We start from the raw sequence: 26,432 nt of genomic DNA, 5'->3' as shown, positions 1-26,432 counted from the left end.
GGTGCCAATGTGTATGGTAGGTCCTGTCATTGGTGTGTGAATGGGTGAATGATGTTATGTAGTGTTAAGGTGCTTTGAGTGGTCAGAAAACTAGAAGAGCGCTGTACAAATCTATTTTACCAAGTCCATTTGCTTTGAATAACAAACATTCTGTCTCCCAAACCACCCCCACCCAATTCCATTATTTCAAAATAAAAGCCTCAATGATTATCTGTACCTCAACAATAGGTACACCACAATTGCTTTCAAAAACTAGTGAAACTAGAACTTACTTCTTCTACTGCTGCTAGTACCACTAGTACCACAATTACAACTATAGTACTAAACCTTATATTACTACAAAAAAATGTATTGTTTAATTCTCAGCTTTTCCTATTTCGATTATTTCTGTGATTTCAAATTCATAGAAGCTTCTCCCATTTCAGTTTTTTTGCAATTGTTTCAAGTTCATTTCAGCTTTTCTCATTTCTGTATTTTCAGCCATTTTTAAATGTATTTCAGCTTTTTCTATTCTTTCAGCAATGTTTAGAAGTAATTTAAGCTTTTATTAGTTCTGTATTTTGTCAAATTCATAGAAGCTTCCCCCATTTCTGTTTTTTCCAATTCTTTCAAGTTCATTTCAGCTTTTCTCATTTCTGTATTTTCAGCAATTTTTAAATGTATTTCACCTTTTTCTATTTCAGCAATGTTTAGAATAATTTCAGCATGTTGCATTTTAAGCAACTTTTTGAAATTAATTTCAGCTTTTACTATTTCTGTGATTTCAAATTCATAGAAGCTTCTCCCATTTCAGTTTTTTTGCAATTGTTTCAAGTTCATTTCAACTTTTCTCATTTCTGTATTTTCAGCCATTTTTAAATGTATTTCAGCTTTTTCTATTCTTTCAGCAATGTTTAGAAGTAATTTAAGCTTTTATTAGTTCTGTATTTTGTCAAATTCATAGAAGCTTCCCCCATTTCTGTTTTTTCCAATTCTTTCAAGTTCATTTCAGCTTTTCTCATTTCTGTATTTTCAGCAATTTTTAAATGTATTTCACCTTTTTCTATTTCAGCAATGTTTAGAATAATTTCAGCATGTTGCATTTTAAGCAACTTTTTGAAATTAATTTCAGCTTTTACTATTTCTGTGATTTCAAATTTATAGAAGCTTCTCCCATTTGTTTTTTTGCAATTCTTTCAAGTTCATTTCAGCTTTTCTCATTTATGTATTTTCAGCCATTTAAAAATCTATTTCAGCTTTTTCTATTCTTTCCGCAATGTTTAGAATAATTTCAGCTTGTTTCATTTCTGTACTTAAAGCAACTTTTTAAAATTAATTTCAGCTTTCTGCATTCCAACGCATTTTCAGCAGGAAATGCATTTTCTAGTTCCGACTTATTCATCTTCTTCATATTATTCTATTTCTTCCGCCGCACCTTTCAACTCCTTCACACTTTCAGCTATTAAGACCATTCAAATATTAAAATGTTCAGCTCATTCAGGGGAGGGGTGCTATGACTTTTCAGCTTTTTAGCTCTTATAATTGAATTAATATAAATTAATATCTTCAACCTTTTTAACATGGTTTCCTAATGGATTAAATTTTCAAATCCTTTCAAAACTTCTTCAACTTTCAACTTTTTCAGCTTTTCCAATCTTTCAGCTAGAGACACCATTTAAACTTTAAAATGTTGACACAAGTCTTAACAATTTTATAAAAAAAACAGCTTGTTGATATCTATTATAGTTTTTTCATAAACACTAATTATGTTTCATTAGTTTTGGGGTTTCTTTCGAATTTAGAGTGGAGTTTTCCGGATTGTCCCGCGATTTAGAGTGAGCGCCGTGTGAGGATTCAGTAAAAAAAAAAGAGGCACTTTTATCTTTACGGCCACAATATTCACTTTTCAGCCTTCATTTAAAAAGAAAACATTAGCCGTGCTTGTGCTGGTTGGACTCGTATAAGTTTGGAATGTCAGAGTTATTTACTTTTTGCGTGAGGAGCCTGATTGTGAGACAAAGTCTGCCCCGAGCCCCATACGCTTCCATACAAATCTGCCGACATTTAAAAAAAAAAAAACACAGCCGGTACACTTTTTGTAAACGGCTGTTTGAGCAGTTTTAAAACACATAGAGACATACAAACTACACTCAAACGTTCGGTAGAGTCTTGTGTCTCTCAAAATGTCATTATTTTTTGGCTACTCCAAATAGTTTTGCTCCAGGAAGCATTTGTTTGAGGTGTGGATTTTGTCTAAATCTCTTCACTCTCTTCGCCGTGAGCTAATTAGCGATCAGCTGTTGATCTATGGCCATAAAGACGTAGCTCAGGGACGTGCAGGTTTAACCGTGGTTAGATAACGGTACGTGTGGACGTGCGTGTCGTGAGTTGGGACGGAGACCCGGGATGAGCAGACCGTAAGTAATGTGGAGGCTGGACCGTAAGATATTTGAGACATGTGAGAGCCATAAGTACTAGAGTGCTAGCTAGCTAAACTGCTAACGAGGCTACTCCCCGCTTTAGACTTAAACCGTGGTTGTGACGTTGTTCCTTCGGTGTTGTCATTAAGCTGCAGGCACGTGAGTTTATTTTTTTACGCGAGTGATACTATTAATAACCTTTTCGCGGACCGCAAGAAGGTCCGTAGGTTAATAAGCACGTCAAAAGTTACGGGGAGTGGCGTGACGTTGTTCCTTCGGTGATTGAACTGCAGATACGTGAGTTTGTTTTCTTACGCGAATGACAGGAGATCGTTTGGTCTTTATTTTACGCAACAAAGCGTCAACTTAATATACTATTAATAACCTTCATCGGACCGCAAGAAGGTCCGTCAGTTAATAAGCACGTCAAAAGTTACGGTGGACCAGCCGGGGTTAGGGGGGAGGAGGGGGTCCGCTGGTGGGCGAAACTGCGCACTGAGGAGTGAACAATTGTAATCGAGATGGGGGCTGTAGTATTTGTGTGTGTGTCCACTAACATTTAATTGTCCAAGTGAAACACGTAGTACTTGTATTAGTCATTGGCGCTGTATGCGTCCATGTTTATTTCACAAAACCGCGCATCTTTATGACATCATCAAGACATGACGGTTAACTTATCCGGAAGTATCCAGGAGCGTTTTTGATGGCACCGCCACGAAGCTTTCAGTAATTTCTACACTATTTGCAAACTTTTGAGGCACTCACCAACCATGCAAAATGTTTTTATATTTTATTTTGACTTGTTGCCAGGATCTTCTCCTGTCTGGTTTATTCTGTGCACATGGGCAGGTGCCACTGTGTATGGTAGGTTGTGTCATCAGTGTATTAATGGGTGAGAGATGTCATCTAGTATTAAAGCGCTTTGAGTTGTCAGAAGACTAGCAAAGCGGTGTACAAGTTCATTAAGTTTGAATGAAAAAGATTCAGCAATGTTTAGAAGTAATTTAAGCTTTTATTAGTTCTGTATTTTGTCAAATTTATAGAAGCTTCCCCCATTTCTGTTTTTTCCAATTCTTTCAAGTTCGTTTCAGCTTTTCTCATTTCTGTATTTTCAGCAATTTTTAAATGTATTTCAGCCTTTTTTATTTCAGCAATGTTTAGAATAATTTCAGCTTGTTGCATTTTAAGCAACTTTTTGAAATTAATTTCAGCTTTTATTATTTCTGTGATTTCAAATTCATAGAAGCTTCTCCCATTTCTGTTTTTTTGATATTCTTTCAAGTTCATTTCAGCTTTTCTCATTTATGTATTTCAGCTTTTTCTATTCTTTCAGCAATGTTTAGAATAATTTCAGCTTGTTGCATTTTAAACAACTTTTTGAAATTTATTTCAGCTTTTATTTCTGTGATTTCAAATTCATAGAAGCTTCTCCCATTTCAGTTTTTTTGCAATTGTTTCAAGTTCATTTCAGCTTTACTCATTTCTGTATTTTCAGCCATTTTAAAATGTATTTCAGCTTTTTCTATTCTTTCAGCAATATTTAGAATAATTTCAGCTTGTTTCATTTCTGTACTTTAAGCAACTTTTTGAAATTAATTTCAGCTTTTTGCATTCCAACGCATTTTCAGCAGGAAATGCATTTTCTAGTTAGTTGGAATGCTTCAAGCATTCCAAGTATTGTTCTTCTAATCTTTATTCCGCCTTATTCATCTTCTTCATATTATTATTCTTCTATTTCTTCCGCCGCACCTTTCAACTCCTTCACACTTTCAGCTATTAAGACCATTCAAATATTAAAATGTTCAGCTCATTCAGGGGAGGGGTGCTATGACTTTTCAGCTTTTTAGCTCTTATAATTGAATTAATATAAATTAATATCTTCAACCTTTTTAACATGGTTTCCTAATGGATTAAATTTTCAAATCCTTTCAAAACTTCTTCAACTTTCAACTTTTTCAGCTTTTCCAATCTTTCAGCTAGAGACACCATTTAAACTTTAAAATGTTGCCACAAGTCTTAACAATTTCATTAAAAAAACAGCTTGTTGATATCTATTATAGTTTTTTTATAATCACTAATTATGTTTCAGTAGTTTTGGGGTTTCTTTAGAATTTAGAGTGGAGTTTTCCGGATTGTCCCGCGATTTAGAGTGAGCGCCGTGTCAGGATTCAGTAAAAAAAAAAGAGGCACTTTTATCTTTACGGCCACAATATTCACTTTTCAGCCTTCATTTAAAAAGAAAACATTAGCCGTGCTTGTGCTGGTTGGACTCGTATAAGTTTGGAATCTCAGAGTTATTTACTTTTTGCGTGAGGAGCCTGATTGTGAGACAAAGTCTGCCCCGAGCCCCATAAGCTTCCATACAAATCTGGCGACATTTAAAAAAAAAAAAACACAGCCGGTACACTTTTTGTAAACGGCTGTTTGAGCCGTTTTAAAACACATAGAGACATAAAAACTACACTCATGCGTTTGGTAGGGTCTTGGGTCTCTCAAAATGTCATAATTTTTTGGCTACCCCATATAGTTTTGCTCCTAGAAGCATTTGTTTGAGGTGTGGATTTTGTCTAAATCTCTTCACTCTCTTCGCCGTGAGCTAATTAGCGACCAGCTGTTGATCGATGCCCATAAAGACGTAGCTCAGGGACGTGCAGGTTTAACCGTGGTTAGATAACGGTACGTATGGACGTGCGTGTCGTGAGTTGGGACGGAGACCCGGGATGAGCAGACCGTAAGTAATGTGGAGGCTGGACCGTAAGATATTTGAGACATGTGAGAGCCATAAGTACTAGAGTGCTAGCTAGCTATACTGCTAACGAGGCTACTCCCCGCTGGAGACTTAAACCGTGGGTGTGACGTTGTTCCTTCGGTGTTGTCATTAAGCTGCAGGCACGTGAGTTTATTTTCTTACGCGAGTGATACTATTAATAACCTTTTCGCGGACCGCAAGAAGGTCGTAGGTTAATAAGCACGTCAAAAGTTACGGGGAGTGGCGTGACGTTGTTCCTTCGTGGATTGAGCTGCAGATACGTGAGTTTGTTTTCTTACGCGAATGACAGGAGATCGTTTGGTCTTTATTTTACGCAACAAAGCGTCAACTTAATATACTATTAATAACCTTCATCGGACCGCAAGAAGGTCCGTCAGTTAATAAGCACGTCAAAAGTTACGGTGGACCAGCCGGGGTTAGGGGGGAGGAGGGGGTCCGCTGGTGGGCGAAACTGCGCACTGAGGAGTGAACAATTGTAATCGAGATGGGGGCTGTAGTATTTGTGTGTGTCCACTAACATGTAATTGTCCAAGTGAAACACGTAGTACTTGTATTAGTCATTGGCGCTGTAAGCGTCCATGTTTATTTCACAAAACCGCGCATCTTTATGACATCATCAAGACATGACGGTTAACTTATCCGGAAGTATCCAGGAGCGTTTTTGATGGCACCGCCACGAAGCTTTCAGTAATTTCTACACTATTTGCAAACTTTTGAGGCACTCACCAACCATGCAAAATGTTTTTATATTTTATTTTGACTTGTTGCCAGGATCTTCTCCTGTCTTGTTTATTCTGTGCACATGGGCAGGTGCCACTGTGTATGGTAGGTTGTGTCATCAGTGTATTAATGGGTGAGAGATGTCATCTAGTATTAAAGCGCTTTGAGTTGTCAGAAGACTAGCAAAGCGGTGTACAAGTTCATTAAGTTTGAATGAAAAAGATTCAGCAATGTTTAGAAGTAATTTAAGCTTTTATTAGTTCTGTATTTTGTCAAATTCATAGAAGCTTCTCCCATTTCAGTTTTTTTGCAATTGTTTCAAGTTCGTTTCAGCTTTTCTCATTTCTGTATTTTCAGCAATTTTTAAATGTATTTCAGCCTTTTTTATTTCAGCAATGTTTAGAATAATTTCAGCTTTTATTATTTCTGTGATATCAAATTCATAGAAGCTTCTCCCATTTCTGTTTTTTTGATATTCTTTCAAGTTCATTTCAGCTTTTCTCATTTATGTATTTCAGCTTTTTCTATTCTTTCAGCAATGTTTAGAATAATTTCAGCTTGTTGCATTTTAAGCAACTTTTTGAAATTAATTCCAGCTTTTATTATTTCTGTGATTTCAAATTCATAGAAGCTTCTCCCATTTCAGTTTTTTTGCAATTGTTTCAAGTTCATTTCAGCTTTACTCATTTCTGTATTTTCAGCCATTTTAAAATGTATTTCAGCTTTTTCTATTCTTTCAGCAATATTTAGAATAATTTCAGCTTGTTTCATTTCTGTACTTTAAGCAACTTCTTGAAATTAACTTCAGCTTTTTGCATTCCAACGCATTTTCAGCAGGAAATGCATTTTCTAGTCTTCTTCATATTATTCTATTTCTTCCGCCGCACCTTTCAACTCCTTCACACTTTCAGCTATTAAGACCATTCAAATATTAAAATGTTCAGCTCATTCAGGGGAGGGGTGCTATGACTTTTCAGCTTTTTAGCTCTTATAATTGAATTAATATAAATTAATATCTTCAACCTTTTTAACATGGTTTCCTAATGGATTAAATTTTCAAATCCTTTCAAAACTTCTTCAACTTTCAACTTTTTCAGCTTTTCCAATCTTTCAGCTAGAGACACCATTTAAACTTTAAAATGTTGACACAAGTCTTAACAATTTTATTAAAAAAACAGCTTGTTGATATCTATTATACTTTTTTCATAATCACTAATTATGTTTCATTAGTTTTGGGGTTCTTTTTGAATTTACAGTGCGCGCTAGAGTGAGGAGAAAGTCAGACAACAAAAGAAGGTCCATGTTTTGTAAACTGCTGGTAGAGCAGTTTTAAAACACATAGAGACATAAAAACTACACTCAAACGTTCGGTAGAGTCTTGTGTCTCTCAAAATGTCATTATTTTTTGGCTACTCCAAATAGTTTTGCTCCAGGAAGCATTTGTTTGAGGTGTGGGTTCTCAGTAACTCTCTGTGAGCTAAGTGCACCTTGCTCCGTTGCCGCGCCAACGAGCTGGGGCTCTTTCTGTGACTCACAGCTGATCCTCATTAGCTGATTAGTGCAGCCTGACATGACCTCCTTCTCTCCACCTTCTCTCATCATTTCAAAGCAACCCCCATGGAGGGAGTTCTTAATGTAATGTTTGATGAGGCCTATTAATATATTCTGTCTCTCAACCCCTCCACCCCCCCACCCACTCACCCAATACCATCATTTCAAAATAAAAGCTGCAATGATTATGTTATTTAAACATAAAGCTTAGGATTCAGCTGTTTCGTTGAATACTTATTGCGCTTTCAAATAGTACTACAACCACTACTAAAATGTCTAGTACTTCTAGTAGTACTTCTAGTATTTCAACTGGTATTATTACTAAAATACTTTTACTACTAGTATTTCAACCCAATGGAGGGAATTCTTACTGTAATGTTTGATGAGGCCTTCTAATATATTCTGTCTCTCAACCTCCCCACCCCCCCACCCACTCACCCAATACCATCATTTCAAAATAAAAGCTGCAATGATTATGTTATTTAAACATGAGGCTTAGGATTCAGCTGTTTTGTTAAATACTTATTGGGCTTTCAAATAGTACTACAACCACTACTAATATTTCTAGTACTTCTAGTAGTACTTCTAGTATTTCAACTGGTATTATTACTAAATGACTTTTACTACTACTAATATTACTAGTACTACTAGTATTTCAACCCAATGGAGGGAATTCTTACTGTAATGTTTGATGAGGCCTATTAAATAATATATACTGTCTCTCAACCCCCCACCCCCCACCCACTCCCCCAATGCCATCATTTCAAAATAAAAGCTGCAATGATTATGTTATTTAAACATGAAGCTTAGGATTCAGCTGTTTCGTTGAATACTTATTGCGCTTTCAAATAGTACTACAACCACTACTAATATTTCTAGTACTTCTAGTAGTACTTCTAGTATTTCAACTGGTATTATTACTAAATGACTTTTACTACTACTAATATTACTAGTACTACTAGTATTTCAACCCAATGGAGGGAATTCTTACTGTAATGTTTGATGAGGCCTATTAAATAATATATACTGTCTCTCAACCCCCCCACCCAATACCATCATTTCAAAATAAATGCTGCAATGATTATCTGTAATTTAGCCATGAAGCTTAGGATAAAGCTGTTTTGTTAAATACGTATTGCTCTTTCAAATAGTACTACAACCACTACTAATATTTCTAGTACTTCTAGTATTTCAACTGGTATTATTACTAAAATGACTTTTACTACTACTAATATTACTAGTACTACTAGTATTTCAACCCCAATGGAGGGAATTCTTACTGTAATGTTTGAGGCCCATCAATAACTTTTTAGTTTTCTTAGCTTAGGGCGACTGTGGGTCAGTGGGGAGCCCGGCCGTCCTCCAATCAGAGGGTTGGCGGTCTGATCCCAGGCCCGGCTAACTTGCATGTCAATGTGTCCTTGGGCAAGACACTTATTCCCAGCAGTGTTCCTCTAGCTGGGACTACAGTGTGTGTGAATGTTAGTTACTGGTTGGGCAGGTGCCAATGTGTATGGTAGGTCCTGTCATTGGTGTGTGAATGGGTGAATGATGTTATGTAGTGTTAAGGTGCTTTGAGTGGTCAGAAAACTAGAAGAGCGCTGTACAAATCTATTTTACCAAGTCCATTTGCTTTGAATAACAAACATTCTGTCTCCCAAACCACCCCCACCCAATTCCATTATTTCAAAATAAAAGCCTCAATGATTATCTGTACCTCAACAATAGGTACACCACAATTGCTTTCAAAAACTAGTGAAACTAGAACTTACTTCTTCTACTGCTGCTAGTACCACTAGTACCACAATTACAACTATAGTACTAAACCTTATATTACTACAAAAAAATGTATTGTTTAATTCTCAGCTTTTCCTATTTCGATTATTTCTGTGATTTCAAATTCATAGAAGCTTCTCCCATTTCAGTTTTTTTGCAATTGTTTCAAGTTCATTTCAGCTTTTCTCATTTCTGTATTTTCAGCCATTTTTAAATGTATTTCAGCTTTTTCTATTCTTTCAGCAATGTTTAGAAGTAATTTAAGCTTTTATTAGTTCTGTATTTTGTCAAATTCATAGAAGCTTCCCCCATTTCTGTTTTTTCCAATTCTTTCAAGTTCATTTCAGCTTTTCTCATTTCTGTATTTTCAGCAATTTTTAAATGTATTTCACCTTTTTCTATTTCAGCAATGTTTAGAATAATTTCAGCATGTTGCATTTTAAGCAACTTTTTGAAATTAATTTCAGCTTTTACTATTTCTGTGATTTCAAATTCATAGAAGCTTCTCCCATTTCAGTTTTTTTGCAATTGTTTCAAGTTCATTTCAACTTTTCTCATTTCTGTATTTTCAGCCATTTTTAAATGTATTTCAGCTTTTTCTATTCTTTCAGCAATGTTTAGAAGTAATTTAAGCTTTTATTAGTTCTGTATTTTGTCAAATTCATAGAAGCTTCCCCCATTTCTGTTTTTTCCAATTCTTTCAAGTTCATTTCAGCTTTTCTCATTTCTGTATTTTCAGCAATTTTTAAATGTATTTCACCTTTTTCTATTTCAGCAATGTTTAGAATAATTTCAGCATGTTGCATTTTAAGCAACTTTTTGAAATTAATTTCAGCTTTTACTATTTCTGTGATTTCAAATTTATAGAAGCTTCTCCCATTTGTTTTTTTGCAATTCTTTCAAGTTCATTTCAGCTTTTCTCATTTATGTATTTTCAGCCATTTAAAAATCTATTTCAGCTTTTTCTATTCTTTCCGCAATGTTTAGAATAATTTCAGCTTGTTTCATTTCTGTACTTAAAGCAACTTTTTAAAATTAATTTCAGCTTTCTGCATTCCAACGCATTTTCAGCAGGAAATGCATTTTCTAGTTATTCTTCTTACTTTATCGTGGCAAGGTTAAGATGTGAAAGCTTAAACTGTGATTCATACAGACTTTTTTCAGAGCTATAAATAAAATGATCCCTTTAGGAAGATCAATCTTCTGGGTTAATGTTTTATTTTTAGAATGTCAGTATGAGAAACAACTGTAAGGGTCATGTTGCTATTCATTAGAACGTGTGACTTTTAAAATTAAACCATATAATGCTGATTGATACGGGTCAAATCGAAGAAGACACAAATCCAATCCATCTACATAAACATTTTTCGTATTTGCACATTTTCCCAGATGCGTTGCACCTTGCGCCCCACTATAATCTCTCTCCTGCAATTTAGGGATGATTGAAAATCCCTGCACTGCGTTCATTCGTAATATTGCGTTGTGTGATTGACATGAACTGTCCCTTCAATCCTTAGGATGTTGACTGCAGGTGTACTAGAACGGTCAGGTGATGAGTGTCAGGTTCAAATTATATACTTGGACTACAGTGCAGCCAACAACCTTTGTAGTCAAAGAAGTCGAAATGAGAAACAAATGCAAGGACTGAGTGAACGGGCAGTGAGTAAATTCAGTGTGCATCTACGGAGGAAAGATGAAAACAACTTACGAAAGTCACTGTAATGCGTCCAACTCAAAAGGAGGATGTGTGCTGTGAATTTGTGTCGCGGTTTGTGCAGCTGGGTGAGGAATAATAACTTTTAAAAAGATGATGAATTGCGTGTCATGTTTTCATCTAGAATTTACGGATCATTATTTGTGTGGGTCACAGTACATTTTGACCTCTGAACACACAGTGACTCACCAGCATGACAACACACCAGTTCAGGATGCCTCTGTAGTTGCTGTAGCCGCTGGCTGAACTTAAGAGAGACTCCTGGAGGACGTGACAGCTGCATGGAAACACAAAGTCAACACTTTTATTAAGGATCTTCGGGCTGATGGAGCTCTCTGCATTCCCTCCTGCTGCCCGTATATCTCCAAGAGCTCAGGGATGAAACCATTTGATACATCACTCCACTCAGTGCCACTCAAGCCTCTGTCAAGGAGACATTAAGCTGCATCTTCAAACTATACACAACTGGAAATGTTATTGTCAGTTATGTTTTAAAAATGCTGCATAATTCAAATGGACAACTCATTGCGGCTAATATTTAGCCCCACACAGAATCTGGTTGTATTTCTTTTCTGTAGCAGCAGTGTTTTTCCTGTTCAAGACAGTGAACTAAATTATTTTCTAGCCCAACAGACTTTTAAATGAATTAAACAGTTGTCCACTTTTGAGGCCTACACTTGCAACAGGGCAATGAACAAGTTGTGAAAATGTAGGTTAAAAGGTATTGACTCATTCGTCCAAATGGCATTGTGTAAACTAAAGCAATTCATTTGTCAAGAACTATTGCACAAGACAAATAAGGGAGAGGGAGGATGATTTAAGAACATGCATTGAGAGGGAGGGTTTGAGAGGAGAAGCAGAAGAGAGTACAAAGAGAAGAGGAACAGAATGGAAATCTAGGTTGGGGGATAAGTCAGTATTTAAAAACAGAGAAACAACAAAAGATGAGGTATTGAGACGTGAAGTATGGGAGGAAATGAGCACATAATGAGAGGAAAGAGAAGAGGGGTTAGCCGATGTGTGGCCTATCTCACATGGCGGGACATGACCAGCAGAGGAACGTGCAGACAGACGGTCAACAAGCACATGCTGTTATTGTTGTTGTTTCCTTGACACAACAATACTGAAAATCACATTATTTCAACATTCTGGTGTTGAAGATTTCTCTCCATGCCTTCATGATATCAATCTTCATATCTTTTCGAAGGTGTGAGTAAAATACTAGCCGGCGTGCAACAATAAGCAGAGGTGGTTTCAAAGGCTGAGGCTTATCTGGGGAGGTGGGTGTGTTATCATAAATGTTTGGGGTAAGGGTCAGGCTAGCATGCCTCCTCGCACAACGTATACCTGCCTCTTAAATGATTAACTGTTTCTACTCAACAGCGACAACAGTCTATGCCACCTTATTTATTTCAAAACCTTGATTTGGTGCTTGGGCCCAATATGTACAAGTAACTAGAAGTGTGTGTGTGTGTGTGTGTGTGTGTGTGTGTGTGTGTGTGTGTGTGTGTGTGTGTGTGTAGGGGGAGACGTTTGCTTTTATCCTCAGGAAGGTGTTTGACATGGGAGATTAATTTCTAAATACCAAAAAGCAAAGTTAAAACGTCTTGGATAAAGATATGGTTAAACATATCCAATATAAGTTTATATATATATATATAGTTACATCTGGTCCCTTAATTTAACGTTAGTCCGTTTGTGCGAGTGACGTCGGGACGTCTTTTATTTAAGTAGGCAAACGTTACCTGAGCCTCTCGTTAAAATCCTCCACCACAGTTTTCTGCTTCTTCGGACTGTCGGGGGGATGTTTTTGCTCCGACGCCCCCATCTCTCCGTTCGACTTCCCGCTGTTACTCGCCCCCTCGTTAGCTTTGACCGTAGCGGGACGTCGTGGCGGTTTATCCCCGGCACCTTGACACTTGTTCCCGTTGGCGTGTTTCGCCGCTGCGGCTCCGCCGCCGGAGGTGGTGGTCCTCCGCCGGCGGGTAGCGGGCCCTCTCATCTCGGCTCTATCGCTCATTTAAGCGGCTTGCAGTTACGCAGCTTTTACCCGTCTGACACGGCTGGTCGAGCCGCGGTCCCCTGTGTCTTTATTCCCATCCGTGGGGTTACGTGAAGAGCTGATGGGTGAACGCTCTGGACACGCGTCACCGCTGGTGGTTAGACGGCGTTTCATCACCACCAGCTCAGGTTGCAGTTGTCATTAAGGTTGCCAGATCTGTGTTTGTAACTGACATCCCCCTATCTAATCCACTTCCGGAGTTACTATTCCACAAAATTAAGAAAAAGAAATGTACTGGGTCATAGTGGCATGTATTACCAATAAATAAATTATTAACTATTTTCCACAACAGATGATGATGATGATGATGTAGATATGAAACATTATTCAATTAACATTCAACAACTACAGGCCCATTATTCTTTGTATATGATGTGTACATTTTATTGAGTTGATATTGTTATTTTTGGTTTAATATATACCAATTGATTAAATAATCAGAACACGTTACATTTTTGTTGTTAAAATATCAGAAATTTAGTGGAGCCTTGGAAAATGTATCTGACCCGCAGACAATTCTCAACACAAAATCCCCCAATCACTGAATGAAAATCAGGTTTTGTTGTTGCCAATAGTATGAATTGCAACATTGCAATATGTGTTCCTTCTAGAATCCAAACTAATCCAGTTTTAGCCTTCTAGCAGTCCGCAGGAGAATTTATGTCTTCACCTAAATGTATAATGGATTTTTTAGGATTAAGGCATAGTCAGGGTTAGAATTTGCTACCGTAAACAATTTGTATGCAACCTATGTGCTATGAGAGCACTGACTCTCAGGGAGGGAGGGATTGACCTGCTGTACCTCTTCTATGTGCCTGAAAATGACCTGATATGCAGGAAACAAGTTCATTTCACCTATCAACATGATGGTTATGCAAATATTTAATATAAGTACATGCAACGCAATGCATGCATGCCTCAATGTATTAAAGTTGATTTAAAAAATAACCCACACATAAACTAATAGGATATTAAAGTTGGCATTACACACACAAACAATATTGCATCTTTCAACATTTCATAAATAGGATTTTGCAAATGCTCAAATGGTTCCTGTCCTTTTCTCGTGGTCGTGGTTTACAATTATAGTATCCTTTCACGCAGTATTGTGAATGTGATCATAATAACACTGTATTATTTAATGTCCATATTAATATTCCAGTTTCTTATAGGCGTTGTATATAGCTTCAAGTTCAAAAGGTGAAAATATTTAGGACAAGTACGTAACGTTATCGTCAACTACATTTCATTGCTCAATTACGAAGACTAAAAAACTACAATCAAATCATTTTACAGTGCGAACCAAACGGGATCCAATGGCATTCGTGTCCCGTGCCACGTGCCATTTTTGCCCAATTAGAGCGTTGCAGGATGATCTCATGTTAGGTTGAGTCAGATACAGCTGTTGAAAGAGCCGATAACATATAACGTTAGCCAAATATCGTCACTGTTTTTAGTTGTTTCGAGACATATTTTTAATTTGTTGATTTTTCTATGGCACAACACAAACTTTGTCATTCGTTAAACGGTTTTTAACAGGATGAAAAGGCTGAAGAGGAAGAAAGAAAACGCAGGAGTCGGGTTGAATGGGAATGGATCTGTCACCAGAGGTGAGCCAGCCGACGTATAGTTAGGTGACTGTTGGTATGTTAATACACGTACCATTACGACGCTAGACACACGTACTTAGCGTCACAGCTAGCTAGTTCTAGCATACGTGAAGTTAAAAACAAATAATTCAGCCTGCTGACACAAACAACAAGACACCAAAAAAAATCACCAGTAAATATCCGAGCAAAAGACGCCAATGCCACACTTCTGTCGAAGTCAACAGTAGCTTGGGCCACTGTTGTTCCAGTAGTGCCGCGTGGCAGCCAGTCAGACGACTTTCTGTCAGAGATGATGTCATTATTCTCTGTGGTAAAGGCGATATAAACACACACCTTCAATCAGTTATGTCATCATCACTCAACTCTGGGTCTGGGTTTTTCCCTTCAAGAAATACGAACACTTTATCAAAAACGCCATGCATAGTCCTTTTACAACTATGATCATATTTGTGACTCTTGGTTGTGGTCAGTTATTAAAATGGCATTATGTTTTTGAAGGATGGGTAGAAGTGTTTGTTTAATAGGTAGGAAACGTCTCCAATTTTGTTTTTCTTTAAAGAAGCACGTTTTACAAAGATAGCGACGTGTTAAGGCTTTTTTCCTTAACCCTACTAACAGTTGCGTGTTTCATGAATGTTTTGCTTAATAACAATATTAATATCTTCTCCAGCGTTAAAGACGTGTCGCGTTTGACAGCTACACGTCTTTCTATCCCTAATTTTCCCCTTTTTCCCCTCTGTTTGTGTCTCGCCTTTACCTTCTCTCTGTGCTGTCTTTCTTTCATTATTGTAATTCCTTCATCTCTTCATCCTCACTGATGTCTTTTTTTTACAGAAACAGATTGCGGGAGAAAACAGAAGTTGACTGAGATCCATCAGGCTTTGTTCAGGTTTGATGTTTGATATTTGATCTTTTTCCTATTTCCTCATCAAATTGGCTCATATTTTTTTAATAATGAAATACTTTGATTTTGGCACTGACGAATACATATCCATACATACTGTATATATCAATACATTCTCGTAATGAAATCCACCATAACATATTATATATTATATATATTTATACAACAGAACAGTGAAGGAACAAGACCCTGTTTTTTTACGTTCACACAGTAGATACGAGGTTCCCACGATTGCTGTCCTTTAAAATCTGGGTCAATTGTTTATTTACAGAAATTTAAAAAGAGGTGAGCACACTGCTCAATCTCCTATTCTGACTCTTGTTTTTGCAGTGATCCGGTGGACATTGAGACCCTGAGGAGAGCAGCAGCTAGTAAGGGAGGACTGCTCACTAATGAAGTGAGGAGGAAAGTCTGGCCCAAACTACTAAACGTCAATGTTTACGATCTACCACCTAAACCCGGTTAGTGGTTGGGGTTTAAGGTCCACAATACTAGAATCACTGTTACCACTACTAATGCTGGCAACAAGAATGATTTGATTTGGTATGGTGTAGGTCGAGATGTGAGGGAGAACCACAAAGACTACAACCAAGTAGTCCTGGATGTCAGGAGGTCCATGAAGCGGTTCCCCAAAGGTCTGTGTTCTGTGTGTGTGTGTGTGTTAAACTATAAAGCTAGCAGCATCAGTCACAGTGCTATTATTCTACTTTTAACCCTGTACAGCGACATGTAGTTATCTGGGTAAAATCAGATGGTGTTCGACATTAGTGCTGTCAGACAAAATTGCAAAGTTGGTAAAGAAGCTGTCAGTTCATTTTTGGTTAATTGGGTTCTTACTTAATCTTTTCTGAAAAGAAAAAAACATTTTTGTTCCCGAAATAGATGATTGAAAAAAGAAGCTTGAAATGAAGGAAAGCTGGATTTATGACATACAAGGCTCAGTTTTGTTGATCTCTGTACTACAGTAAGCTGTTCAGCATAAGCTGAATTTGATGTCATTTTGCCAGTAAAGGTGCCAAAAGAAGTTTAAACTATGTTAATGTGTAATTAAAATTCATATTTAATGCACATGTCGTTCAAGGAATGTTACGTTTTGTGTACCTGCTCACAAGCAACCGACCAGAGTCAGATCATTTTTGTCAAACTATTAACCACATTAACCACGGGCCTTTTCCAAGGTTTATTTGTTTCTATTGACTTTTGCTTTATTTATGATCCTTGGCTCTCCCTTAGGTATGCCCGTCACAGAGAGGGCCGTGCTCCAGGAGCAGCTGACTGACATCATACTGGAGGTTTTGAAATGCAACCCACAGCTTCATTATTACCAAGGCTACCACGACGTGGCCGTCACTCTGCTGCTGGTAGTCGGGGAACGGATGGCCCTCGCCATGCTGGACACTCTGTCCAATCACCACCTCAGGTTGTACTTTTCGCTTTATCTAGCCTTGTTAGTCAAGTTAAAAAATGAAGTAACATTATTTCAAATTTTTTAGCAGTAATGTCTTAATATTTTCTGTAGAGATTTCATGGATCCTACCATGGACCGCACCAAACACATTTTAAACTACCTGATGCCCATATTGGAACAGGTTGATACCAAACTGCACGACTTCATGATCAGGTAAACATTCACATGCACAAGATCAGATTAGAAAAAATAACTAGCTAAAAACGGCCCAGATTACGTTTAAAAAATGTGCAATCAGATCATAGTCTACTTTGGCAAGGATTACAGTATTACATTTTGGATTATGTAAATGCAGGGAATTTATTTGTAAAATAACAAATATGTTCTTGAAGGAAGAAGTTACTCCGGCTGCCAGTTTTTTTTTAATTTGTGGTTTAACTAATATTTTATCTTTTTGATTGTGAGTTAGGGGTAATTGAGCTTTCCTTTTTTTTCATTGAAAATGAAAGATTAATATGTTGAGTAAGTGCTCTCGTTGCGTTAGAAGAGCAATATTTTCAATGTTGATTTTAAAGTAAGCCAATAGTCATCAAGTCTCCAGAGAACATGTTTTATCCATTAATTTGCTATAGATGACAGAAATTGACTGCATTCAGAGCATTTTGAGTTTCTTTTGAAGTAATGTAATTAAATTCCACTAGATGGCACTAAAGTGTTTTTCTATAAGCGGTGAGCATCATGGTGAGACACATATTGAGTGTTTTGTTTGGGAATTGGAGTCCAACTGAAAATGCATTAGTCGTGGTCTCTTTGGGGAGTTCCTGTGTCAGATGGTCCAACAGCTGTTTCAGTGGCTTTCCTCTCTCACCAAGATGTGCAACACATTTACCTCTATTTGTGAAAGGTAATCATCCAAAAATGATTCATTCTCTTTTTGCAGTTAATTGAAGCAGCAAAATGAAAGCCTTTTACTATACGACCAGGTGCTGTCAGAAGGTCCCAAATGCTAGTCCTCACTACCCTACAGATATTCACTGAGTCAATAAATAGTCCTCACGGTATCTGGACATGTGCCTCAGTGTGTCAGCAGAGCCTTTGCTGTCTTGTTGCCCTTTCATAATTGATGCTGTGCTGGCAACTTCCATATTTGCAAATTACCCGTCTCTACTCCAACACAAGCTCACACAAACCTGAAAAAGCACAAAAACAAGACATTTCCTCGGCTAAAAACGATAGACAACTTTTGACTTCAAAGTTTGGAACGCTCCGTTTTTGTGAGCACTTCCACTTCCCCTTACCTTCCTTCTTATCTTTTGCTCCTTTCTTCTTTCCCTCATCCCCCTCCCATTTCATTTGATCTTTTTATGTCCCTAGCCTCAGACATGTTGCCTGTCCTTTGCTCCCTCTCTTTACCCCTCCCTCTGTCCATCACTCCATCCGCTCCTTTTTGCTTGTGACTCCCTTCCTCTTGAACTTGTTTTTCTTCCTCCTCACTCAATGTTCCTATCTAATATTTATCAACAACCAGTATCCAATCTACTTGAGACTCTGTCAAAAATATCGGAGTATTTATGTCAGCACGTAACAAAGAAAGACCGGGGAAGAGATTTGGAGGTTTATGAACACACGTGAAAGGTAAATAAAATCTATTTTTCTTTTAAATTCATTAGGTCAAATACAAAGAAGTTTCTGTGAGTCTTGTACTATTCATATACATTTCATCTTCTACAAAAATGGATGCAAGTACAAATGTTGTATGATAGCCTCTGCAGGTGCTTTGTCATGTTTGAGAAAAATAACCACAGTGATGTAATTCAGGTGAATGACGTCCCAATATCAGGAAGCTTTTTAGGAACCACTGTATGCAGCATATGTGGAGTTTGACGCATTCTGGGGATTAATAGTCAGGGTGTCTCAACCTCACTGCTCAGACCATTATTTTTCCATTCCTTCTCTCGTGAGAACCTGTAGAAGTCCTTTCCTCTCGCTATGGTTGGCCGAATCCTCCTAGTGCATTTTCTTTCTACACTTTAGCTGACAGACTAAGAATTGCTTAAAGTGTAAAGTTGCGCACAACACCAAGTGTACCATTAGTTTTCAAGGTAATATCCTGCCTTCCATGCAGCCATTGGTCTTTATTACAGTATGAAAGTCAACTCGGAGAGATTTGCCCTGTGATCGATCAGGATGTGATGAATCCACTAACTGATGAGAAGATAGCAAAATCTTCCAATATATTTTTGTATTCTTACTGTATTTTTTTATTTTATAACTGCATTTTCATTTAATTCAGTTTTATGCTCTGTTGGTCTGTGGCTCACCAAGACGCTCTTGTGAAGGACATTGTTGATGTATGTTAAGATTGTCTGTTTGGATAGTTTTGCACCCGGTGTTTTTTTTCTTTCTTCTTCAATTGAAAGTCTGGTCTGTGTGTTATTTTTACATCCCTTCATGTGTTTGTCCTTTCTTACAGATCCGAGGTGGGAACCATCTTCGCACTGTCCTGGCTCATCACGTGGTACGGCCACGTGCTGTCAGACTTCAAACACACCATGAGGCTCTACGACTTTTTCTTGGCGTCGCACCCATTGATGCCCATCTACCTCGCCGCCACGGTGAGATGGCAAAAAAACAAACAGGAAATGAACAAGAGGGCCACGACTATATTTTTGTCAGTAATAATGCTCAAGTGTGAATATACGCACACACACATTACATTACATGTTATTTAGCTGACGCTTTTATCCAAAGCGACTTACATTGCATTATAACCCATGCATTACATTTTTGCCTGGGGAGCAATTAGGGGTTAGGCGTCTTCCTCAGGGACACTTCGACATGGCACATGGGGCAGCCGGGATTCAAACCACCAACCTTGCGGCCCCCAGCGCACTGCACTACTCCATGCGCCACCATCGCCTACACACACACACACACACACGCACACACTCTCTCTTGTATCCTCATGCATACAGTCAGGGAGAGTACTGTGAAGTCAGTAGACTAGTTAATTAGATACCTCCTAATGAACAGATGAGAGACAGTGGAAGAGGAGGGATGGGGGAGAGATAAAAGACGAAGGAGAGGGAGAAGGACGAGGACTGCATCACGAAACAGAATGACGAGGCGTTTGACTTAGAAGGTGAAAGAGATTACGAAGGAAAAGCATTTTTATAGGTTTGACTCCTTTCCCCTGCAACACGTGTATGTGCAGACGTGTTTTGTGCATGTGCATGCATCCCGTTTCAGGTGTTTTTTTCATTTTAAACAAGGGTTTTGTGCATGTTGATTAGCGTGTACAGTTGCCTGTGTGTGTCTGTATGCGGGGGGCTGGGCAGAGGGAGAATTTGTTTTTGAAGTGTGTGAAACAACAAAGCAGAATGTAGTTCATGTTCCCTCCAAGGCTGAGAACAGCGCACAGCATGAGGGAGGAGCGGGGGGTTGTTAACTCTTAAATCAGCCTGTTCCACTGCTGAGCCTCTTGTACTGATGCTACCTAAAGTATGTTGAGTCACATCACAGCTCCGGTGGGTTTTTGACCCCTCCTCAAATCCTCAGATTGTGCTGCACAGAGAGAAGGAGGTGAAGAAGACTGAGTGTGACATGGCCATGGTCCACCACCTCCTCTCACTCATTCCCCAGGACCTCCCATACCAACTTTTGATCGGTCGGGCCCAGGACCTGTTCCACCGGTACCCGCCGTCTCTACTGGCCAAGCGAGCCACGCTGCAGTCTCACAAAAGGTGAGGGGGACAAGAATCGGTGCGCTAATTGACAAAAAACAACACTGATAATGCTGGGCATTCACCTTAGTTCAATGATGCGTCACGCTTGGTCATACTTCAGCAATAATCAAGGATTATCACTTAAATATTTGTTAGATCTGTACTTTAAGGATAGAAGTTGTAAAGCCAACGGTTTTACTACATAAATGAAATGCTCTGTTGCAATCTGACTAAGCAAGTGAGGTAAACATTCTCAAACTGTTTTGCCTCTAGAGCTGCAAATAATTATTATTTGCAACATAACTTAATCAGTGAAATTATGTTTTAACGATTATTATGCTTGGGATACTTTTTTTAGACCGTGAGTGTAGAGGCATGCTGTACACAGGGAGAGAGAAGGGACGAATGGGATGTGACAGTGTCTGAGTGTCCCACCAGTGTGTTTAGATGGCGTCCACGGTTATTATTTGGCAAATTATTTTCTCCAGTAAATTATATACTGAATATGGACTTAAACGTTAGTAACATTAGTTGTCAAACCATAAACAACAGTTTAAAACCAGAACACCCCATAAATTCTCTGCTAATGACTCGATTAGGTAGAGCCAGTCGGAAAATGTTCATATTGACCCGACTCTGCTCTCCCTCACTGACCGAATCTCACTTCCTCTTCTCATCCTTCTCTACCTCTGTTTCCCTGAAACCAGTCTTTCCATCAGCACCTTTCAGGCCTTTCGGTTCTCCACCCTCCACCAGAGGCCCGACTCTGTTCTGCAACGCCTCACCAAGGAACAGGTCTTCAACTCCAGACACGGTAAGAAAAAAAAAAGAAATAGTAGCGCGCACATGCAGTGTTGGGAAAGTTCACTTTCTACATGAACTAGTTCAAAGTTCAGTTCTCAAATTTTAAAATGAACTAGTTCAGTTCATAGTTCAAACTTCAAAATATTTAAACTAAGTTCACAGTTCCAACTAGTTCAGTTCTTTTTTTCCATATGTTGCTGCAAGCTATTATTTTTCAATATTATTGCCAGAGCCCATATAGAACCACAGACAGCAATTATTTTATCAGTTTTAACACTGAAGCTATGCATCAGATTTAATCTTCATATCCAATTTTGAATCCTTATCCAACCAGGGTTTACATCAGCATTGAGGGGACAGCATTTCCCCTTTGTTGCTTTAATGTTGCTGTCCATTCACTCCACACTAGCAGCAGCTGCAGCGTTCACCCCTACAGTACATTCTCAAACACATGCTGCTTGAATGGTCTTTTGTAAATAAGGAATAAAAACACGACAGTTATCATCGCAAATGTTTGCAAAGAAAGGTCAGATTCCTCCCATCCTCACCGACCTCGTCAGTAACTTCATAAAACTCATTTAAATTATTATACGCTGCTACACGCAGCTGTCGCCTCCATGCATTTCTTTTTTTTTTGATGACACATGCGCGGTGCGACGCTGGAGGCTGGTGTTGCCAGATTGGGTGTTTTTTCCGCTACTTATTAAGGAGCGTTTACGGTGTGTTTTCTATAGAAATCTGGCACCCCATTGAACGATGTTAACCTGAAATAATGTGCCGTTCTTAGACACCAAAATGAACAAGTTCACAGTGACGTTCATCGGGCATTAATACAGTACGTTCAGTTCACGTTCGCCCAAAATATGAACCAGTTCATGAACTATCGTTCAATGAACACGTTCAGGCACAACACTGTGCACATGACGTTTTGTAAATGCTCTTTGAAGTTTGGTGAAAAAAATAATTATCTTTGAGATTGTAAGAACAAACATTTAAATGACAAAATAAAGAATTGTTTGATGGATCCACAGGTTCTCAAATTATTTTTAGGACCTTGAACACAACTCTTCACAACAAGGCAATAAATACATCATTTCCCACCAATGCTTCTCCCCTTTGGGCCAATCAATAACAAGTAAACAAATGATGTAGCACCCCCATCAGACCAATCTTAGAAAAGCCAGAACAGAGCAAAGAGATGCTTTATTACCATTGTTTTTTTTCTGAAAAACCTGTCCAGCGGCGTCTGACATATTGTCTGCGATGTACAGGCAATGTAAAATATGCTTTTAAAATTCTCCCCAGGGCAAACAATGCAATATTGGAATGAGTGCACATTATTCCCTGCAGTTTCATCAAAATTCAATTAGCGGCATCTAAGATGAAGTGCATTACAGCCATAAAACGCACCGTCTAATTTGACTGTGGCAGACAATGAACGGGAGTCTGTAGTAGACAACCTGCTGTCTAAATGTTAAACAAGTAATGAATGTTGGAGGATTATTATAGCTTCCGGTTGATTAAAGTAAGAGTGCTGCTGATCAGAAATCATGGAGCCGATTTGGTTGTTTACTACTTCTGCCCCCTCCATGTCTCTCCTCTCTGTGTCTTTACATCCCTCCCCGTTTTTATTTTCTTTCCCAGTTAACATTATGCAAGTTGATCCTCCCCTTGATTCAGTTTCCACTGTCCCAACTTGTCGTGACCTCCCCCCTCGCTGTCTGACCCCCCAACCCCCCCCCCCTTCCATCTCCTTGTTCTGTGCTCGTAGCCTCTCGACACTCCGGTCAGGAAGCAGCTTTATCCCGAGACCGAGGCCAGCGGTGGGGGAGAGGGAACAGGCTGGTGAAGATGGCAGTGTGGGGGCTCTCCGCTACGCTCGGGGTGGCCGTGTTCGCCGTGGCTCAGACGGCCTTGGACTGGGGACCCGAGGTGTTACAACAACTGTTCTGAGGTGGCGGCGGGGATGTAGACCGACACATGGTGACAGCAGACACACATCTGCTCCTAAGCAGTAGAGTAACTCCTATAGGCAAACAAAGACTTGAAGCTCCTCTCTCCTGCTGAGAGGTGTCCTTGGAGAAATGCAGGACTAGGTCAGTTAACTTGGTGCCAAACAGGTTGTTGCTACTCAACCATTTACGAACATATGTACACCGCCAGCCTCGAGACGTGCGTGCATGTGTATGAGTGGATGTGAGTGAGTATACCAAATATGAGCTTTGGCCCAGGCGGAACAGCTCACTTTCAATTTTTCAAATGACCTCAAACGGCCACGCTGAGACCAAAAAAAACAACATGCAAAATGACTGAGGAGAGACTTTAACGCATGCCTTTCAGTCGTTATGTGACTACTCCTATGTAGGTGAAGTGTGGTGGGCTTGAACATGTTTTATCCCAAGGGCCCATTGTCTCATTATCCTTCCCAGACACGTGTCTCTGTGCGTTTGTTGGTAGCTGATTATTTTGCTGATAAGTCTTTCTGAGATGGTCATGCTTGTCTCGCTGTGTTTCTGTTGATGGTGTTTCAGGGCGCTTGTTGGATCAGCAGTCGCATCTGAGAGCTAAAAGTGCCTGTAGCCAGCGCAATGACACAGGAATACAAATTATTAAACAGTGGTGTTTTCTGCTGAAAGCTTCCAGTTATGAGTGAAGAAAGAGAGCGGGAGAGAAATGGGAAAGATGGCGGGAGAGATTTTGCCTGTAAGCCACTTGTATTAATTGCTTTACTGCAGGTGTCAGCGAGTTACATTAACAGTAGAGTTCCCTGCTGCCCAAAATGTGAACATTATACACAGTTAGCACTCTGCACTGAATGCACACAGTAGGTCCTTGGCAGATGCATTGAGGCTTAAGATGCAGGAGGCAATGGAATACAGTTTTTTAATGTCATCAGTATTTTTACGTTGTTAAAATATTTAGCAGGTTTGCCCCAACATCCACTCTGAACAGCCATTAACAGAAGTACAGTACATGGCCTCGGTTCTTCTTCTACAGCATATTTATCTTCAGCATTTTACAGCTACAGTGATTATTTTAACATTTACAACTGGGGTAGATATGCTTGAAAAGGGCACAGGGGGTTCTCCAAAAAGCGAGAAGTGTGCTCTCTGTGTCGACTTTGATTCTGCAATATTTATCAGCTTTCTACTAGCATGTTGCAGAGTTGCATCTCTTAACACAAATGAACCTGGGTTACACTCAATCCCCCCCCCCCCACCCCGATAAAGATGCCTTGCGCATGTTTGCACACTCAGACTGAGTCGCTCTAGTTCACAAATTCAACTGGTGTGTGTGTGTGTGTGTGTGTGAGAGTGAGAGAATTACAGCAGTATGCGAGAAAGCCACCAGAAGGGATATTTGAATCCTCCGTCTGAAAAGCATTGCAGGGCTTAGGAGTTAACAAACGGTCAATCACCTTTAAGTAAGGTTTCTGGCACTGTTCAGAAAATGACATGTCTCTGAGCGGCAATAAATTCATCAACATTGCGTAACTTCGATGGTCTGCTGGCCCAATAGCCAGTTCAGACACCTGGTCCATCGTAACCTGTGCTGGTTGTTTGCAAAGCCTCTGCGTGTTCCACTTTCAGTCTGACACGCTGTACGTCATGTAATACATGACACATGTCTGCATGTCGAATGCAAAGCATAAAGAATGGAATTATAGATAGCTTAACTATCTCCAACAATATCAAAGTCTGCTTTCCAGCAACTCTAAAGTACACTAATTAACGCAATATATCTTGTTTGTTTGCAGTGAGGTCCATATTCTTACCACTGATTGTACTTGTTAAGTGAGTTCATGAAGTTGTATCTATGATTCTTGGAAACCGATGACAGGTAAAATGTTTTATTAATTTAAAAATAGCAGGTTTTGCATGGAATCTTTGCTTACTTTGCCACCGAAGACATAAATATGCAGAGTAAACACCTTTGGCTGTGATCTTCCAAAGTCAAGGTGCTACTGAGTAATTGTATATTTATTGCCATGTAGACACACACACATACACACACACACACACACACACTCATGCAGGGGGAGAGTGGCGGCGTTGCCAGATCATAATGAGGATTTAATTCCTGCCCCTGGCTGTTGGCGTGCTAAAGACTCTTTCTCCTTGTTTTTTTTCTCTTCTTTTCTTACATTCATGTTCACACTTAAACACCAACACCTGGTCGTAGTCGGGCAGAGGCCTTGGATGAAGCATGATTGAACCATGTTTGTTTTCAATGAAACCAACCAAAATCTTAAAGCAAGATGATTGATTGCCTGAGGCCATGTTCAAAATTAAAACCTAAAAACGGTTTGTATTGAGATTCACGGCCATAACATTTTTGAGAAAATTGAGGTAGCTTTCAATTAGTCATATAGTAGAAGAGACATAATTTTATTCAACTGAAGTACAATTATTTGCTGTTTTTAAATAGTTCACATAAAGGTTTTTAGTTGCATTGTATTATCTTATAATTATCAAAGATGTTGTGGCTTGGTCTATGTTGCTTATGAAACCAGGGGTGCATCTTTTGAAACACAGACATTTGGAAGCAAATACTTAGTTGCTGTTCAAAAATCCTCAAATGAAAAGAAACAAAAGACCTTAATAACAGACAACAATAAATAGAGGAGTAGGAGTTATTGCAATAGCTAAATGTCACTCTTTTAATCCCCCAAACTTGACTTTAATGCCAAATGATGCACTCTGTGATGAAGAGTCTGAAGTGAAACTCTATCCATGAGCTTTTTGTCTTACCTTTTTGTCCTCAGGTCAGAAAATCTCCTTCGCTTTGCAGATGATAATGTACCAAGCCCATAATAACTTGTGTGTATATATCATTTCTTTGGGCTTTTAATGCATGTATTTTATGGCAACCAAACACTTCATGTTCTTTGCACCATGTATGCAGTTCTACGGAGACATGCGTTTGACATACATATGACGATAGTTTTGTCAACGAGGTAAAAACAATAAATAAACAATAAAGAGAACA

The 26,432-nt window shown here is 38.8% G+C and overlaps 2 protein-coding genes across 4 annotated transcripts in view; one reads left to right on the top strand and one right to left on the bottom strand.

The window, feature by feature from the left end:
- The window catches only part of dgat1a (diacylglycerol O-acyltransferase 1a), a 26,252-nt gene extending 13,116 nt beyond the window's left edge, over window positions 1-13,136 (bottom strand). The window contains exons 1-2 of one of the 2 annotated variants that reach the window (XM_062558687.1): window positions 12,676-13,136; window positions 11,120-11,207 (exon numbers count right to left, since the gene is read on the bottom strand). In XM_062558687.1, coding sequence (XP_062414671.1) covers window positions 11,120-11,207; window positions 12,676-12,950 — 363 coding nt within the window. In that variant the 5' untranslated portion in view covers window positions 12,951-13,136. The remainder of the gene's footprint in view (window positions 1-11,119; window positions 11,208-12,675) is intronic. The other variant, XM_037474247.2, reaches the window with a different exon arrangement.
- On the top strand, window positions 5,044-26,432 carry zgc:63863 (uncharacterized protein LOC393372 homolog). Of its 2 annotated transcripts, XM_037474613.2 has the most exons (10): window positions 14,368-14,602; window positions 15,437-15,491; window positions 15,837-15,967; window positions 16,061-16,141; window positions 16,740-16,926; window positions 17,026-17,127; window positions 19,388-19,529; window positions 20,473-20,657; window positions 21,347-21,453; window positions 23,215-26,432. In XM_037474613.2, exons 1-10 carry the CDS (start codon window positions 14,533-14,535, stop codon window positions 23,394-23,396), a joined length of 1,242 nt encoding a protein of 413 aa, XP_037330510.2. In that variant the 5' UTR covers window positions 14,368-14,532; the 3' UTR covers window positions 23,397-26,432. The 2 variants fall into 2 exon arrangements, with proteins under 2 accessions (XP_062414672.1, XP_037330510.2); XM_062558688.1 differs by lacking the exons at window positions 14,368-14,602; window positions 15,437-15,491 and adding an exon at window positions 5,044-5,130.

The sequence above is a fragment of the Pungitius pungitius genome, chromosome 17 (assembly GCF_949316345.1).
Source record: "Pungitius pungitius chromosome 17, fPunPun2.1, whole genome shotgun sequence".
In the NCBI taxonomy this organism is placed as follows: Eukaryota; Metazoa; Chordata; class Actinopteri; order Perciformes; family Gasterosteidae; genus Pungitius; species Pungitius pungitius.
This window is presented reverse-complemented; position numbering and strand designations above follow the sequence as displayed.